General features: G+C 44.2%; 1 protein-coding gene across 2 annotated transcripts in view; it reads right to left on the bottom strand.

Moving 5' to 3' along the window:
• The window catches only part of AATF (apoptosis antagonizing transcription factor), an 86,221-nt gene that overhangs the window by 48,784 nt on the left and 20,609 nt on the right, over window positions 1-16,828 (bottom strand). Inside the window, exons 5-6 of one of the 2 annotated variants that reach the window (XM_084650847.1) lie at window positions 1,207-1,321; window positions 677-881 (exon numbers count right to left, since the gene is read on the bottom strand). In XM_084650847.1, coding sequence (XP_084506973.1) covers window positions 677-881; window positions 1,207-1,321 — 320 coding nt within the window. The remainder of the gene's footprint in view (window positions 1-676; window positions 882-1,206; window positions 1,322-16,828) is intronic. The other variant, XM_084650846.1, reaches the window with a different exon arrangement.

Genomic DNA, 16,828 nt, shown 5'->3' with positions numbered 1-16,828 from the left:
TCTGTGTCAGTGGATAAGCAGACAATGTTCCTACTGGAGAAGTTTTAGTTTGGATTGTTGCTGTTGTTGTTGTTGTAATATATATTATATATATAAAAATAAACCAACAAAAAGATACTGCCCTGAGGCAAGCTGAAAGCCTGGCTTAATAGACAGGCTTCACTGCTCTAGCTCAGACAAACTTCTCAGTGATTAATATTAACCCCTACATGCTGGGCCCTGGATCTCTTAGGACAAAATGAATTGCCAGCTGAATTAAAGTGTTCAGGTCCATGTATTTACAATAAATCATGAAGTAAATAGGGAAATATACGGACTATACACAGTGTCTTGTCTCCAACGCACAGCGGACTAATACCAGCTGCTTCAGAGGAAGGTGTGAGAAACACAGGAGCAGGCAGTTCTGAAGTAATCTGCCCAGGGGGAAAATTTCCTCCTGACCCTGCCAAGTTAGAGCCTGGCTTATGCCCTTGAAGCATGAGGCCTTACATCCCTTCCAAAATCTTTGGGGATTTTTGTTTGTCGTGGGCGTGTGTGTCTTAATTCTTACTATTGCAACTCTAGATGGAACAAGGAATGTTCCCATGTCTGAATGGCATGAAACACTTCAGCTGCTGTCCCAACGTCTCTGGTAAATTTCTCTCTCTCTCTCACACACACACACACACACACTTGCCTTCCCCAATTTGCCAGAAGCTAGTTTGGTCTTGTCATGCCACATCTGCAAGGTGTTGTTCCGATACGTTCTGAAGTCAGCAAATCGCTTAGCCATGAATTCTGGATAGTCTTCCATCTCTAGCTTCCGTTTAGGGGGGCCTTTCCGCCTCATCTGATCCTCACCTCCCATCTCTTCATCACTACCACTGGGGATCTCCTCACTGCTAGAAATTAAAAAAAACAAACATTTTGAAACTCTCTCTAACAGCAACTCCTCTGCTGATCACCTTGCCATCTTTTTGTTAGTTATTCAGAAGTCAAGTCGCTCAACCCTCCCTCCCACCACCAGAAGAAATTACAAAACACAAGCTTCCGGTGAAAACAGAAGTTCAAATGCCATTTGTCCGCTGTGTCCATTTTCCACACAGTGGGAGCTGGGGGAGCAGAGCTGAGATGGCGAAGGTCAGAGCTTTTATGTTTTCCTATTTAAAAAGTTAACTACCAGGTGGGCTTTAGCAAGGCCCAGACACAGTCTTGTTCTGTATTTACCTCTCCACTTTTGATTGCTTCCCATCTACCAGATGCCTTGTGCCTGGATATCGATAGAGCAGCTCATCCTGGAGGTCCACTAACGCTCTCAGCAACGCCTTCAAGGCTTTATAACCTGCAGAAGAAGAGACACCAGTGACAATTGCAGGTTGATCCCAGCTTCTGATGAAGCCTTAGCGTGACAGCTTCTGGCTTCTTGTATTAAACCTACATTCCTGCCACAGATAGCGCAGATCTTGTTAAGCCTCAGAGGCGACTATGTTTTCACCAGCCCAGTTAAAAATGTTGCTTAACATATATAACTCTCTTTTTGTTAATGTCAAAATAACTGCACAGAAGGATATTCCTAGAAAAGAAGGAAGGGAGCAAGGAGTATTTTCTAAACTGCTGAGCGGTTACACATCGATCAGTCTATTTAACTGACACACTACAAGTTTGGGTGTTAAAAGATTAGCATACTGAAGTAGCAAGTACTGTGGGCTTAGGTATCTGATGGCACAAGGATGTGACAACAGCCCCTTTTGCTGACTAATTCATTGCCCTCCTGTGTTATTTTTTGCAGCAGGCACCAGCCTTGGTGTAAGAATATGAAGCAATTCCAGAGAGAGAATATTTATGTATCCTACCTACACTTGCGGTGGGGGGGGGTGTAAGAAGGGAAAATGAACTCCTGCAGAGCTATGACTACTGCAGCTTTCCACGCTACTGTGCTCACCAGGCAGGAGGTAGAAAAAGTTGGAGGGTAAGTAAAATTAAGCGTAGCAAGAGCTGACCCCTGGGAAAAACATAAACAAAGACCTGGCAAATAATGAGAGGATTTTGACCAAAGAATGAAAACTGCAGGCCTAGAGGTTTATAAGCAGAGAATGTCAGTCTCCAGGCCTGCCAACTGGGCACCCTTCACAAACTCTACATTCACTTACAAAGACAGAGTGTAGTTAAACCAAAAGAGAATTAAGGCAGAAGTTTAAGGGTTATCCTCAGGCAGCTGTTTTCCAGACTACCTGCAGGCCTAATTGCCGAAGGTGGCCTATTCGGTATCAATCAGCCAAAAACCTGGACAGTTGCTAATTCCTTCACGTAGCTGTGGAACACAGTCCCTGTCGAGAGGAGCTTCCAATCTACAGGGACAAACATTCGAAATCAGACACAAGCCCAGGGTGATGGGGAGATGGATTTGTTCAACAGTGGTACAACAGCTCTGCCTAAAAAGGTAGGAAATTAACCTCCATAGGCTTCCCAGAAATTAACCTCCATAGGCTTCCCAGGAAAACTCTCTGTTACCTGGTTAATAAGCGCCTCTTTCCAGGCCTTGCCAGATCTCTCTGGAACTACAGTCTGCAGTATCACTTATTTCAGAGGCTGCCCACTGTTGATATTACCAACAGGAGGCCAGAGGTCTTGGCATTCGAACTAGGCCTGTATCTGGGAACCGTTTCACAGGCATCTGTACCTCGTTTGAAAGTGAGCTGCCTTCATTTGTTTCGTTGTTCCTAGACTGATTACCGTCAATACGAAGAGAAGAACACAGAAGCAGGACTACTGGCTTTCGACAGAGAGCTGAGAAGAGAATCCAGCAGAGAATCCCAGTGCTTGGGATTTCCAGTCCTTGCCGACATAACCATGCAAAGCTCTGTGGTTTCAGAAGCTACTCAAGCTACTACACGAAGCCGACGGGACATCCCACTGAATTGGGCCCCCCACTTCAGCAAGTTGTTTCCCTATTGTGGCTCCACAAGGATGTTTCTTGTTCCAAGAATCTTGTATTTGGGAATGGTACTGTAAGCATTATCTGAACATTTCATATTTCCCCACAGGAAGACAGCTGCAAATGTCACTTAGATGAGGAAGTGGATACCATGATCTGTGTTTGCGTGTGGAGCCAAATTTTATTTGTATGTTTGTAAATATTCAAAGCACATGCTGTTTTGGCCTTATTACCCGATATGACAATGGTAAGTACACAGATTTAGTTTGGGAAGCTAACCACGCTCACACACCTGGCGCCTGTTGCAAAACATGCAATCGGTTGCCATCAATACTATAATTCAACCACTGCATGATGTCTGACGCTTTGAGAAGTCTTTACAGCTTGATGTTCCTAACAAATTCAAGTACAGTAAAATCACTGGCAACCTGACCATCAGTCTGCAGAGCAGTGGCATGATAGCTCTAACATGTTCAGTTTCTTGCAAGGAAAAACTTTATGAAGTGTAGAATAGTCTTTCCTGTAGACAAAAAGCAAACAAGAGACCAGATGCGATCTGAAGTGATCCAGACAGTTTCCCCTTAAAAGTTTGATCAAAAAACGATTATGTTGGCATTAGCCTGGGGACAACCTCTGTTATGCTCATAACCAAAGGCTAACGAAGGAAAGAAAGGTTCAGAGAGAACTAGAGAGCTATCTCCTGAGGCTCCTAATTAATTTGGTTGCCCAGACTTGGTCCATTTAGATTGGAAATTCGTTGGTGCAGAGCGAGACCACATCTTCCTTTATAAGCACCAAGCACATCCGCACCTAAACACAAAATACTTGGCCCATTTCTAGACACTTCCTATCCAAGGATCTCAAAGCTCTTCACAAACAATAATTCTCAACCACATGACACAGGTATAAACCCCACTTAATGTACTAGTGGGAAACTAAGGCACGGAGAATAAATGGGGTGTTCACCGTTACCCAGGAAGTCCATGGCAGAGCTGGGATTAGAACTCAGATCTTTTACCACAGACCATTCTTCCTCTCTAACGAATCACAAAGGGCTAGGTCCTTACCTGGTGTAAAGTGAGTGGAGCTATTTCAATTGACAGCAGCTGAGGATCTTGTCCCAAATCCTTCCCTTACTTACTGGATAGCACAACAGGAAAGGGGGGGAGGAGGGGACATTTTATTTTAATTTGGCCTTTTTTTTTTTTTTAAATGGGAGACGCAGAAAACCATGGATAAAATCAGCAGCAAATCTTCATCAGCCACATGAAGGCAACAGAAGTGGAAATCAGCCCAGACATGCCAGGGTCTCAATCTTTTGTATGTTCCCATTGCCGATATTACTGTAGCCACAGGACCCGGCTAAATGATGGCCTGACCCCAGTAACAGTAATGTCAATGAGAAGACTTTTGCTACAGATCAGCAGTTACGCTTATCCTCCTCCCGTACGTGGCTCATTACAGACACATTCTGACAGCTGTTCTATAGAAACCTATTAACGGATTAGGCTGCCACACTCGTAAAACAGTCATGTGTTCGCATCAAAACAATTCTAAGAGACAAACAGACAAAAGCCCTTAAAAATGCATCTGTGGTACGCAGTTGAAGCAAGGGCATCATCTGCAAGAGGCAAGTGCCCCCGCCCTGAGTGCACAGCTTAAAACAGCAAAATCTTTTCCTGCAACCCAGCTAAATGTCCCCAGAGCTCCTGAACCTGCCTTTTTTCTACCCGCTGTCTACCTTCCAGTGGCAATGCTAATTCACCCCAGGCAGCTTTGATCCAGTCTATTACGGCTGGAGTAGCACTCCAACTCTTCTGAGGTGTAGCAGGGCTATTGCAAGCAGGCAAGGAATAAAGACAGGCTCAGGCTCCCTCAGGATATGAGATATGGACCCCAACAGAAGCGAGGATGGGAAGCAATTTTATCTGGAGTGAAGGGGGTGGGGAGGGCAGGGCAGACAATGACTATATGTCTACCCTGGTGGGAGGGCTAATTATTCCAGGCACTGACTTCATCATGAGCCTCTTACAGCTGCATCATTTCCATGTTTTCAATTCTTGTGTGTTTAATGGCATTATTGGATAGGGTTCTGGGTGTTACTAGCGGGTGCCTAAGTGTGCTATAAACTCAGCAACACAAGCTGGTATCACCCCCTGATACTGCACTGCCTGATCCATTTCAGCATTTAATTCCAAAATGGACTGTTTTCTAGCAGATCCCTCCCTCCCACACCACCACCACCACCTTTGTCCTGTTTGCTTTTGGGAAAGGAACATTCTAACTCAGGAATGAAGACAGGGTGTAAACTACAGCAGTTTTATGAATACAACCCAGGAAATGGGGGAGCAAGCCCCCGCCCACCCCCATTCTTTTAGCAGGCTGTTTTTAAATGCTGTTCGTGGTCCGAAATGGGCCACTAAAGCAGAGAGGTGTCATAAGCACACAGACTTTTTCTTAAGCATGCCAGCACGTTAAAGCAGTTTTCAGATTAAAAAAATCTTTTGTTTCTATCCTACCCTCATTTCCCTTTGGTACAAAAGAGAGTGCCCTCGTAATATACCAGTGGGCCTGGAGAATGGATCACAATTAGCCCTCATATCATCTGAGTGATATCCACGTGTGGACCTGACCATGCAATGGGGAGGGTTCCCAGGGCCAGCACATCTTTGCTAATTTTCAGTATCTGGCGTTTTTTAAGACAGGTAGGTACCCGCAATGCAGTTTGAGCAGCGATAAAACCTGGGCGAGGGTCACAACAAAGCTTCTGCCACTTACTCGGGTTTGAATTTACTTAGGTTTGAATTACTTCTTGGACTCAGCGCACAAGCTCTCTGTCAGCATTAACCATGCCCTGTGTTTGTTTTGCCCTGCATCTGTTGTGTTCAGATGACTACAGTTGTCTACACTTTTGCTTGGCTCCGTTTCCTTCTCCAGTGGTACCCCACCTTAGACCCCAGCGCTCAGTGAATAGAGACAGCGTTCAGAGCGTAGCCTGAAGTCCCTTTATACAAAGCTATTCTGAAGGCACTTTACAGAGCAGCTCTCTACTCCTGTTGGACCCTCTGCTTCCACACCCCTCTTCCACATGCTTTTTTGTTGCATTTTTTATTTAACTCACATTGTAATCTCCCTGGGGCCAGTACTGTGCCTTTTAATTACCCGTCAAGTGCTATGCCTCTCTATGGGGCTATATAATTACTGTCTTTATACTGGGACTCAAGACATTTGTGAAAAGTCTTCAAATTAATAATCTAAATTTTAAGTGATTTTGGGTGCCCAACTTAAGGAAACTGATTTCTGGAGGGCAGATGCTCAGCACTGTCTGAAAGACGACATGCCTTTAAGGTGCCCCAATATGGGGACCCAAAATCACTGCCCCATTTGAAAACGTAGACATGTAGCTTTCTGCTCCATACGCGCTGTGTACAACAATGCCAAAATGAAGGTGGGGATGCAGCAAGACCTGGGAGAACAGTACACAGCCACTTCTCCCAATTCTTTGCTCCCTGGACCACTTACTCCCAGTCTAAAAGTGCCATTTAAAAAAAGAAAAGAAAAAGATTATGTTGAATGGGATGCGAGGTGAGAGGAAACATTTACTGCTGCCACGCGAACAAGTGAAACATGTTTTGAACCTACCATCCAGTTTAAATGGGAATCCTGAGACTGTCCCTAGCAAGAGGCCAACTCATAAGAGTCACTTTTAAGAGTCCATGTGAGCCCCTTTATTTTGTGTCCAGGAGTGAAAAAGTTGTTGCAGATCCAGAAGACAGCATATCAATCCAGCAAGAAAGCTGGGAGCCAATATCAGTAAATCAAACTGTGCCTTTCCGTTAATACTCTCTCATATGTTCTCATTTTATGCATCCCTTTACCGAGTCAGAAAGTAGCCCTGGAGTATTTAAGCTCCATTCAGGGATAGCACTGCCATGTATCAAAGTGTCAGGAGACCCACCATAGATGAAATCTGTCCTACTGCTCTCAAACCACAAAAAAAAAAAAATCAATTTTGTCAATGCCAGAGCTTACAGGCACGCTGGCTCTGTTGCTGGTCCTACCCCCTTGTTTGAATCAGTGGCACTGGTTCCTGCATCAAGGATAACCAGGGCCAACCAGCCATACTTTGGCCAGCCTAATTTAAAGTCAGAATGCAGACAGTGGCTCAGCTATACTAGAGACTGACCCCCAAGTACAGCTAAGTTGGTGTCGTATGCAGGATGAGGACTTCTTCAAAAGCTTATGCCACTGTAAACCCAGCCTCTCTACTGCAAGAGAGGTCTCTACCTAGAGACATGACCCGTTCACCTTTCCCCAGCACTAGGTGGGACCACCCTTTGCCCCCAGCAGTGGCAAAGAGCACTGAAAGCAATTTGTGTAGCAGCAAGGATATGGCTCTCTGCAAGACCACTGAAGTCAATGGGACTAAGCCCATGATGAAAGTTAAGCAAGTGCTGGAGGGCCAGATTTTCAAAAGTATTTAGGTGCTGAAAGATCCAGACAGACGCCTAGTAGGGTTTTTTAAAAGCACCCAGACACCTAACTCCCCTCACACATTATTTCAGTGTTTCTTGTGGGGGTAACAGCAGCATGTTTCCTCCCGGTTCTTATGACGTGGGATATGGAGGTCCTAGGATGAAATCCCAGGTCCCATGAAGGTCAATGGCAGAACTCCCACGACTTCACTCCATGGAGTGCAAGTTTAAGCCCAGAGGTGCCACTGGAAAACAAAGTCTGAAACTTCTAGGGTAACAGATGCCCTCAGCTCTGCGTGGCAGCTGCTGGGTCACACTCCCCACCCAACCAAGCCAAGGAGTGGAACTGAGTCTAGAAGGGAAGAGGATCATGGTATTGTGGTTAAGACACAAGAACTGAGGGGTAGGAAATCTGGGCTCCATTCCAAGCTACACCACAGACTTCCCGTGCCTCAATTTCCCCATCTGTGGCATGGAGATAATGGTAATCCCCTACCTCACAAGAATAAGTTCATTAGTGTTCATGGGCACCCAGTTACCATGGTGATAAACATCCTATAGAAAAGATGAATACGCAAATCTCCTGTCTATGAAGATGAGATACCACCACAGAGACTAGTAAGAGGTAGGGCAGTGGGTTGGGGGGAGAGACAGAAATCAAAGAGGAGCCACAAGATAAAAATAGAGGATTATTTTCTACATCAATGGCTATATAGCCCATAACTATACTGAAATAAGCATGAGACATGTTACAGTGTGAACAGTAGCAATTACTGTAGTAGAGATTTCACACACACAGTTTTGGATTTTATAACAAATACTACTTTGAGGAGCCCAAGAGGTGAAAGAGCATGATCCTGGTCCAACAAGTCTCAGTCCAAGGCTCGATCCTGCAAAGTCTTCTTCACCCACACAGAGCCCCATTGACGCTCAGGGATCTATCCGCCCATGCAGAGTTCTTTGCAGGCCTGACTGGAGCCTTTTACAGTAACACCTCACTTAATGTCCTCGTTCTGTTCTTGAAAAATGCAACTTCAAGCAAAACAATGTTAAGCGAATCCAATTCCCCATAAGAATTAATGCAAAATGGGGGGGTTAGGTTCCAGGGAATTTTTTTTCGCCAGACAAAAGACATTATATACATATAAAGTATAAGTTTTAAATAATTTGAAACAAACAATTTAATACCATACTCACGAATGATGATTGTGAAACTTGGTTGAGGGAGGGGAGTAGCGGGGTCGGGGGCTTGCCCCACTCCACCTGCCTGGGGCTCCTGCCAGGTAGCGGGGTGGGGACCCCGGGCGGGCAGGCCCCATGCCCCCACCCTGCCCCGCAGCAGGAGCCCCAGGTGGGCAGAGCAGAGGGAGCCCCCAGGCCCCAACCCAGTCCCTGGCTGGAACACCAGCCGTGCGGAGCGGGGCAAGCCTTCGGACCCCGGGTGGGCGGAGCGGGGGGAGCCAAACAATATTACAAGGGAACATTGCAGGACTTTAAAAGAATATGTTCTCTACTAGGTCAGTGACCTAATAGCGAAACAGCATTAACTGGGAGGATGTTAAGTAAGGAGTTATTGTATTGTACGTGACATAGTGAGCGGGGGTAAAATGGTAAAGAGCAAATGGGGGCACGGAAGGTTACAGAGATACAATCGCTCAGTTACATCCTGGTGGTAAAATTAATTTTATATGCGTAAACAAAAACATAACATGCAGTCCTCGAGAAGCATCATGGTCCAATGGATAAAACACCCGACGGGGAATCAGGGCACCTGTCTCAGCCACTAAGCTGCTGGTGACTGTAGGCAAGTCATTTCAGCTCTCTGGGCCTGTTCCCCCTTCACCCTTTCTCTGTCTGTCCATTGACACCGTAAGCTCTTTGAGGCAAGGACTGTGTCACAATGTGTTTGTACATATCCTCGCATGACAGCACCCACGGTATGACTGTAATACACATAATAATATGCATAATACATTGCACATGTACAGTATGGGGGCACATTACAGTTGTGTTTTGTTTATATGGTGTGTACGGACACAGTGTATGCACATGCATATGGAAATTATTACATTAAGCAAAACTACTATTGTGCACACAATACCAAATATGAAGGAGATGGACTTAAATTTTCTATGATTAGTTGACACCTAGCTCCGTGATTAACTATTTTTTCCTCAGTTAAATCCGAGTATCTGGCATTGTAAGAATAGCATGCACACACCCTTTACATTTTTCCCATATACCCACACAGAGTGCATTACACATGCACGCACACACAAATACATGTATTTAAACTTTGATATCTTTAGCAAAAGCTAAACTCCTGAAATCAGGAGGAGAAAAACTTGGAAATGCACATTGTGCAAAGCCCCAAACAAACTGTTTCCATTATATAAATAAAAAAATAGAAATAAAAATCAAAACCATCGTTTTTATTAAACTCTGTTATTAAACAAACCATCTTATCAGACATACGTGTTTATCTGAACATTCTGATTAAGAGAGTATTTTCGCTCTTTTTAAACAACTCTGGGACTGAAGTTAAACCATAGGTCAAAATGACACTCAATACATTGGCCTGAGAACAATACTTCTCATTCATATCCACAAGCCAGCCACTTGCACTAGTCATCCCCAGCAATTAATCCCCCAAGAAACACATTTGATTAAATCTTTTCAAGCAAATCCTTTGCTTTGCTTTTGTTAGTTCACTTCTTGTCAACATCTATTAAAATATGCCTTTAATTCTCCCACAATCTTAAAAAACACCGATTCCACTGTCTTCAACTTTAATCAACTGTATGGCCGGCATTTTTCATTTCATAATAATGTGCTGTTTGGAATTCAAGAGGCAGGCTCAACATCAATCATTCGGCAAGAATTTTTCCACTGCAATAAATATGCAAATGAGGAAAGCCAGTCAGTCGTATTTCAGGCCCGACTTGCTAGTGTTTTAAAAAAGACACAAATTTATTAATTGCCGTTGGCCAGCGGAATCCTATTACTTTGGGCATTGATTACAAAGCTGTGTGAGTGATTATTGTGCAACTCGCGGGCTATCCAGGCATGAGGAAAAATTATTAAAGCAAGGCAGAGATTATCAACTCAGAATAACAATAAGCCTTAACATTTTAGGCCTTTAACTTCTTCAACAAAGAATTACGTGAGAGCAACACTGTATCATAATTCTGAAGACTGTCAGTATTACTGTTGGAGCTTGTTCTATGTTCCCCATAGCAAAACAATGTTACCAGCCGAGGGGGCGGGGGGGAGGGGGAGGAACCCTGCAGGTTACACATTCCTTAACATGGATCATATGGGGAATAGTTTCTCTGTTATTCCCACAGTGTGGCCAACGGCAGGGGGAACAACCACAATATGGTGTACCTAAGACTTCCACCATCATGAGGCTGTTTTGCAATGTTGCAAGACCTTTACACTTATTACGCCCTGTTAGGTGACTGGCTCCAAAAAAACAACAAAAAAGGGTGCAAAAGAAAAAATACAGGGGCAAGTGTAAGAAGCGGCCCATGGTGCATTCAGCCTTGGATACACTAGGGGTCAGCTCCAATCCTTTTGGAAGCAAGAGAACTGAATGGCCTGACGCTCAAGTTGCTGGGCCGCTGTGTATACATCTTCCATGGATTTCAACTAGATTGTAGCTACACAGCACTTCTGAAAACCAGGCCGGAAATGTTTTGGAAAATAACGGAAGTTAAACACTCTTGGTGCCACCATAAGTGTTTGCCCTCTGGTGTAATGAGCTCTAGCAAATGATAGCTGGTGCATTTCACCCCCCCGGCCAGAGGGCCAGAAAAAAGTCTATGCCCCCCACTTACATCCTAAGCACATGTCTACAATGCAGCTAGCAGGTGTAATTCCCAGCATAGACTCGAAGGGAGCTAGCTTCAGTCTCTCTGCCCGCAATGGGAATCACACCTCCCAGCTGCAACACAGACATACCCGAAATTGCGGCTTACGTGGGATTCAAGTGATGCACAGGTGGCTCTCTGCAGAGGGATGAACGCCATCCATTGTGCACAAAGGGCCCAATGCTTCAGCCCCTAGTCATGTAAACACTTCAATGGAATAATTTAGCCCATTGACTCCAAGATTGCTACTCATCTGAGTACACGTAGTAAGATCAGAAATATAGGAGCTTGTGAAAAGTATTTATATAGATTTTAAGGCCAGACGGGACCATTAGATCATAGTTTGACCTCCCGCGTAACGCAGGAGCACAAATTATATTGATCAAGACAAGGAAAGTGTTTGCTATATGTGAGCTTTTATCTCCAGTGAACTGATTGCCAGTTAACTGGAGCTGGCTAACACATTTGCACATGCTAGTCCGGATGGTCCACAAACCTTTGTATTGTAACAAAGGTTTGTGCAGCATCTACACTAGTATGTACAAGCTGGTTAACTAACTCAAGTTAACTGGCAGTCAAGTCACTCAAATAATTCTAATGCAGGCAAACCCTTTCTGTGCGCGGAAAGCATGGCATACGCTTATTGTCAGGGGTCAAATTGCAGCATGTGAGCAAACTGTTATTTCCCCTGCTGGCTGCCATCTTGTGCTCTAGAAGCTAAGCTACATTTCTTTTAAAAAAATAAACAACCCCCCAGCTCTCTCCAGCGCATACAGTTATGAAGTAACCTTTAAAATGTAAGCATTTCAACTTTTAATAAGGCTTGGGGAGGGGACGATACGTGTTTTAAATCAAAGGACAAAAATCTGTTAAATAAGACTAAACAAAACCGGCTAAGAGCCTTCCCTTCCCATGCATTACTGCAAGATTTTCTTGAACAGCCCTGAACTCCATACCAAATAAATATGGTATGTCGCACTTCTCTAACATGATCTCCAAACACTTTGCAAACAATGAATTATGCCTCAAAACTTCTACCTTACCACTTCTAGGGCCCCGATCCTGCAACAAGATTTGAGTGTGCAGAACAGTGTACTTGCATGATGCCCATTGCAGGATCAGGTCATATGTCTGTATCCTCAATTAAAATCATAAGGGTGGTGAAGATATTGCAACAATTTAAGTGGGCTACCTTTTCCCTAATTACACCTTGGTGACTTGGCTTGAAACTGACATCGGTATCTGTGAACATGCTTCTCACCACATGCCCCTGCATCTCACACATGCCAAATGGTTGCCCTTGAGCACAGGACAATTGGCCACCTTATTCATTTTAAGTCTCACTAACACCACTCCATCAAGACACTGGTTTGCCAAAAAAAAATTACACACATTTTGGTCTAATCTAGTGTCCACAGAAGTCAATGGAAAGATTTTGATCGACTTCCGCGGACTTCGGCTCAGGCCCTCAAAGAGAGTTACATGGGATACGTAATCAGAAAAAGGGATGGAAAGTTACATTTTGGGCCTACCAACCTTAGCCGCATCCCTTTAAACAAAATACAACATTCCATGATTTGGTGAGTGCAAAGTTTTATTTGCAAGGGTTTCCAGGCAAATAACATGTCAGCTGAGCGATCTTCTTTTCACTGGCTTAGCCAGACCACAATGGTTGGACCTCAATACTGGAATCCAGATCTGCCCTTATGTGCACATGCAAGGCTCCCATTAAGACCTTTGGGGCAGAAATGTAACCTTGTTTGACACCAAGTCATCAGGTAACCTGGGGCAAATCACTTAACTGGTCTATGCCTCAGTTTCCTCCATTTCTGGAAAGCAGGAATAATGGTACCAACCCATCTCTGTATAAATCTTTAAGATCCTCAGATGCAACTACAAAGAAGGGTGGATAATTATCCAATTTCAGTTTTAAAAGTTAGCCATGGTTAGAGATGATCAAACAGTGTGGCTGGAATTACTGGAGTTATTGGGAGTTCCCTTAGGCTCTGTTGATCAATTCCAGTCCACATGAATATGGCACGCTTCATTCAAAAGCTCTTCACTAACTAGATACTTACAATGCCAACATAACATGGAGAGCTCTGTGGCAGAGGGTGTATCCATCAGACATACAGATCATGCTCCACATCAGGAGGGGAGGATAAATATTCTGCCAAGGAAACTGGAACATACTGTCTCTTACAGAAAGAGCCACAGCATCTCTAAAAACTAAAGCAAAGCAGATGGGACCTGGGTCTCATCCAGAATGACTCACGCCTAGTAAACTGTTTGGTACTCAATTTATCTGGCCGTTATGGGGCTTTGGAATAGCTGAGGTGGTTTCCTGAAACATGAACACACGTTCACAAAAGGGCTGTTCTCTGCAGGAATGGAGAAATGCGTGTTCTCAGGGGCTCGGTTGCAGAAATATTTACACTAGGAATTTTAAAGAAAAAAAAAACAATATTCAAAGGAACGCCAATAAGAAACCCAGCAAAAATACCCCTTGAAAGATACTAAAAGTGAAATGAGAACAAACTGACCAGGCAATATTCCAGAGTATACTCTCCATCCCAGACCCAATCCTGAAAGGTTCTGAGCACCCTCAACTCTCACTGAAAAGAATAGGTGTTAAAACGGTTCCGTGCATTGCTGAGTCAGGCTGAGTTTGGGAATAAATGACCATCTCACGTCCTCCACACTTCCTGACAGACTGCAGGCACCCTCCTTTACACTGGGACTTCCAGTGGTCTGGCCTCATGAAGAGAACATTAAGAATCATTGACATGTAAGCTGGCTATATGGTTCATTTAATTCCCTACACCCCTCCTTTTTAAAACTGGCAGCAGAATTTTCAGTTTGCAACACCAGAATGCTGAAGAAATTGGGGAGGGGGAGGGCTCTGTCACATAATTTAGGTCCAGTTTGCCTCAGAGTACACAGGTGGTTATCGGGGACTGATCTATCAGCCAGGTGATTGAATAATACAGTCTTCCTTTGAGTTTACGTGCTCAGTCTATACACATATATTCAAAAATAACTGCACTGAGAAAAGCCTAGTGGGAGAAGATGAAACTCGTTTGGTATTCTGGAGATCACAATTCATTCGTAACCGGGATGACCTGCCCTCCTGCATCATCTTTTGCATAATAATGGCGACAAATCGAAAGATGTCTTCCTTTGCCAAAAAGAGATGACGTATTCAAGAATATATATGCAGAAGATCACAATCATACCACCTCGGGCTGTGATCTTGACAGGTACCAGTTTAACAAAGTCAGCACCCAAAGAGGTGACATCCAATGAAAACCCAGGTAAAACAAATGCTGTTCCCCAGCATGTGCCTAGGGGGCACCGTGTCATTGGATGCGCTGTGCTGCAGAACAGATGTAGGTCAGAAGCCACGAGATTAAGATCCCATAGTCATTTCTCACAAGAGCGGTTAACCCCTCTAAAATAGCCAGATCCCAATTCAGGCAATTAACGTAAACTCTGCTGTAGCCTCAAGTGAGTGAGTTATCCTTCATTTCCCAACTCCACACTAAAAGCGGCTACATTTCCACCCCAGAGATGGCTGCATTTCCATGATGGGCAAAGCGATCAGACTGCAAAGCACTTTTTCGGGAAGAAAGGTCAATTCTTCTTTGCATATCATGGACTGCATCACAGACCCAGATTTGGGCAGTTCCTGGCAAGCCCTAAGAAGTTTTATAACACACCCTTTTAGCTCTACTTTTCAATAAAATGTAATGAAATAGCAACCGTTGGCTGCTGTACCTGAGACACGTAACACCTTAAGGAGATTAACTAATCAATGTGAAGTATAGGTTAACCTGTAACTACTGACTTTGGATTTAAGGAAGGGACTACAATAAGCTTAGGAGAACAGACGTTCCCTTCCCACATAGTTTATCTGCAGCTCACATTCTCTCCCCCTCTTCAGGCAAAATCCATCTCCAAGCGGAGGGCTAGCACAAGGTCTACTGTACCATTTAAGTCCTATTTTGAGCACGAAGGCCTGGTCTGCACTGCAAAGTTTTGCCAACATAACTATGTCAGCTATGAGTGGAGGGGGGGATCCCACCCCCTCACTGACAAAGCTATGCTGACAAAAGCTTCGGTGTAGATACAACCACGCTGACAGAAGAGCATGCCTATCAATTTACCTAATGGTCAGGGAGATAGTGTAGCTATGCCAGCAAAACTCCTTCCGTTCGCCTACATTGCATCTCCACTAGGGGGCTCTGCCAAGCCTAGCTCTACTGTAGACATGGCCTTGGATGGGGCGTGCACGTGTGTGGGCCCCCTGCACTCTTTAAGACGACATTCACTGAACAAGGACAGCCGGCTCTAAGAACTCGTCTCCTGACATCAAGCGCAATCTCATGCTTCAGGGTTTAAGCTGCATCACCACAGGAGCTAGGAAGGAATTCACCCTCCATAGTACTGCACAATTAGCAAGGAGCATTAATTTGGGAAGGTGGAAAAGGAACGGTTCTTCAGCATCAGATATACTGGCCATTGCCAGAGGCAGGACGTCAGATGTGGAAGCCTTCTTTGTTCTCTGCTATAGGCACACAGAGATGGTGGCTACTATTAGTTTAGGGAAAAAGGTCCTTGCATCAATGAGTTCCCATGAGAACCATCAACACTCCTTCCCAAGGGACCATTCTAAGAGGGCATTATGAAAATGCTAGCAAGGCTTTCCTTTTGTTAACACGCTTTCCTTGGACACACAAACTTCACATGGCATATCAGGGCAATTTCCCTTTAATCTCAGAGCCACTAGGAATATCATGGGACGTATAATTTTAGATCAACACCCCAGATGTGAGGAAAATAAAATCGGTGTGATTTTACAGCACACAAATTGATGCTGAAGTACTCCATTGTGAGATAGGGGAGGAGAGGGGAACATACTTTTCCAGCAGAATTTAAAATACAGAATTCATCTTGTGCCTACAGAAAAGAAGAGTCTCTTTCTTTCCCTCTGATCAAAGACCAGTGGTTCTCAACCAGGGGTACACGTACCCCTGGGGGTATGCAGAGGTTTTCCAGAGGGTCCATCAACTCATCTAGATAGTTGCCTAGTTTTACAACAGGCTACATGAAAAGCACTAGCAAAGTCAACACAAACTAAAATTTCATACAGACAATGACTTGTTTATATTGCTCTAGATACTATATCAGTGTTGCTCAACCTGGGGGTTGCAATTTATTTTATAATTATATGGTAAAAATGAGAAAGTCAGCAATTTTTCAGTAATAGTGTGCTGTGACACTTTTGTATTTTTATGTCTGATTCTGTAAGCAAGTAGTTTTTAACTGAGCTGAAACTTGGGGTTCGCAAGACAAATCAGCCTCCTGAAAGGGGTACAGTAGTCTGGAAAGGTTGAGAGCCACTGCTCTGGACCACTGTGTAGCAAAGCGTACTGTCCTGAAAACATTGGTGTTGCTCCACTCAAGTACTTTCATCTTGGGTAGGTATGAGATAATGGACCTGAAAGCATGAATGACAAATGCATTTGATAAAAATGTTCAGGGTTTTATTTTGTTACTGAACATGA

The sequence above is a fragment of the Lepidochelys olivacea genome (genome assembly GCF_965140295.1).
Source record: "Lepidochelys olivacea isolate rLepOli2 genome assembly, chromosome: 17".
Taxonomy (NCBI): Eukaryota; Metazoa; Chordata; order Testudines; family Cheloniidae; genus Lepidochelys; species Lepidochelys olivacea.
The sequence above is the reverse complement of the archived record's forward strand: the minus strand, read 5'-3'. Positions and strand labels throughout refer to the sequence as shown.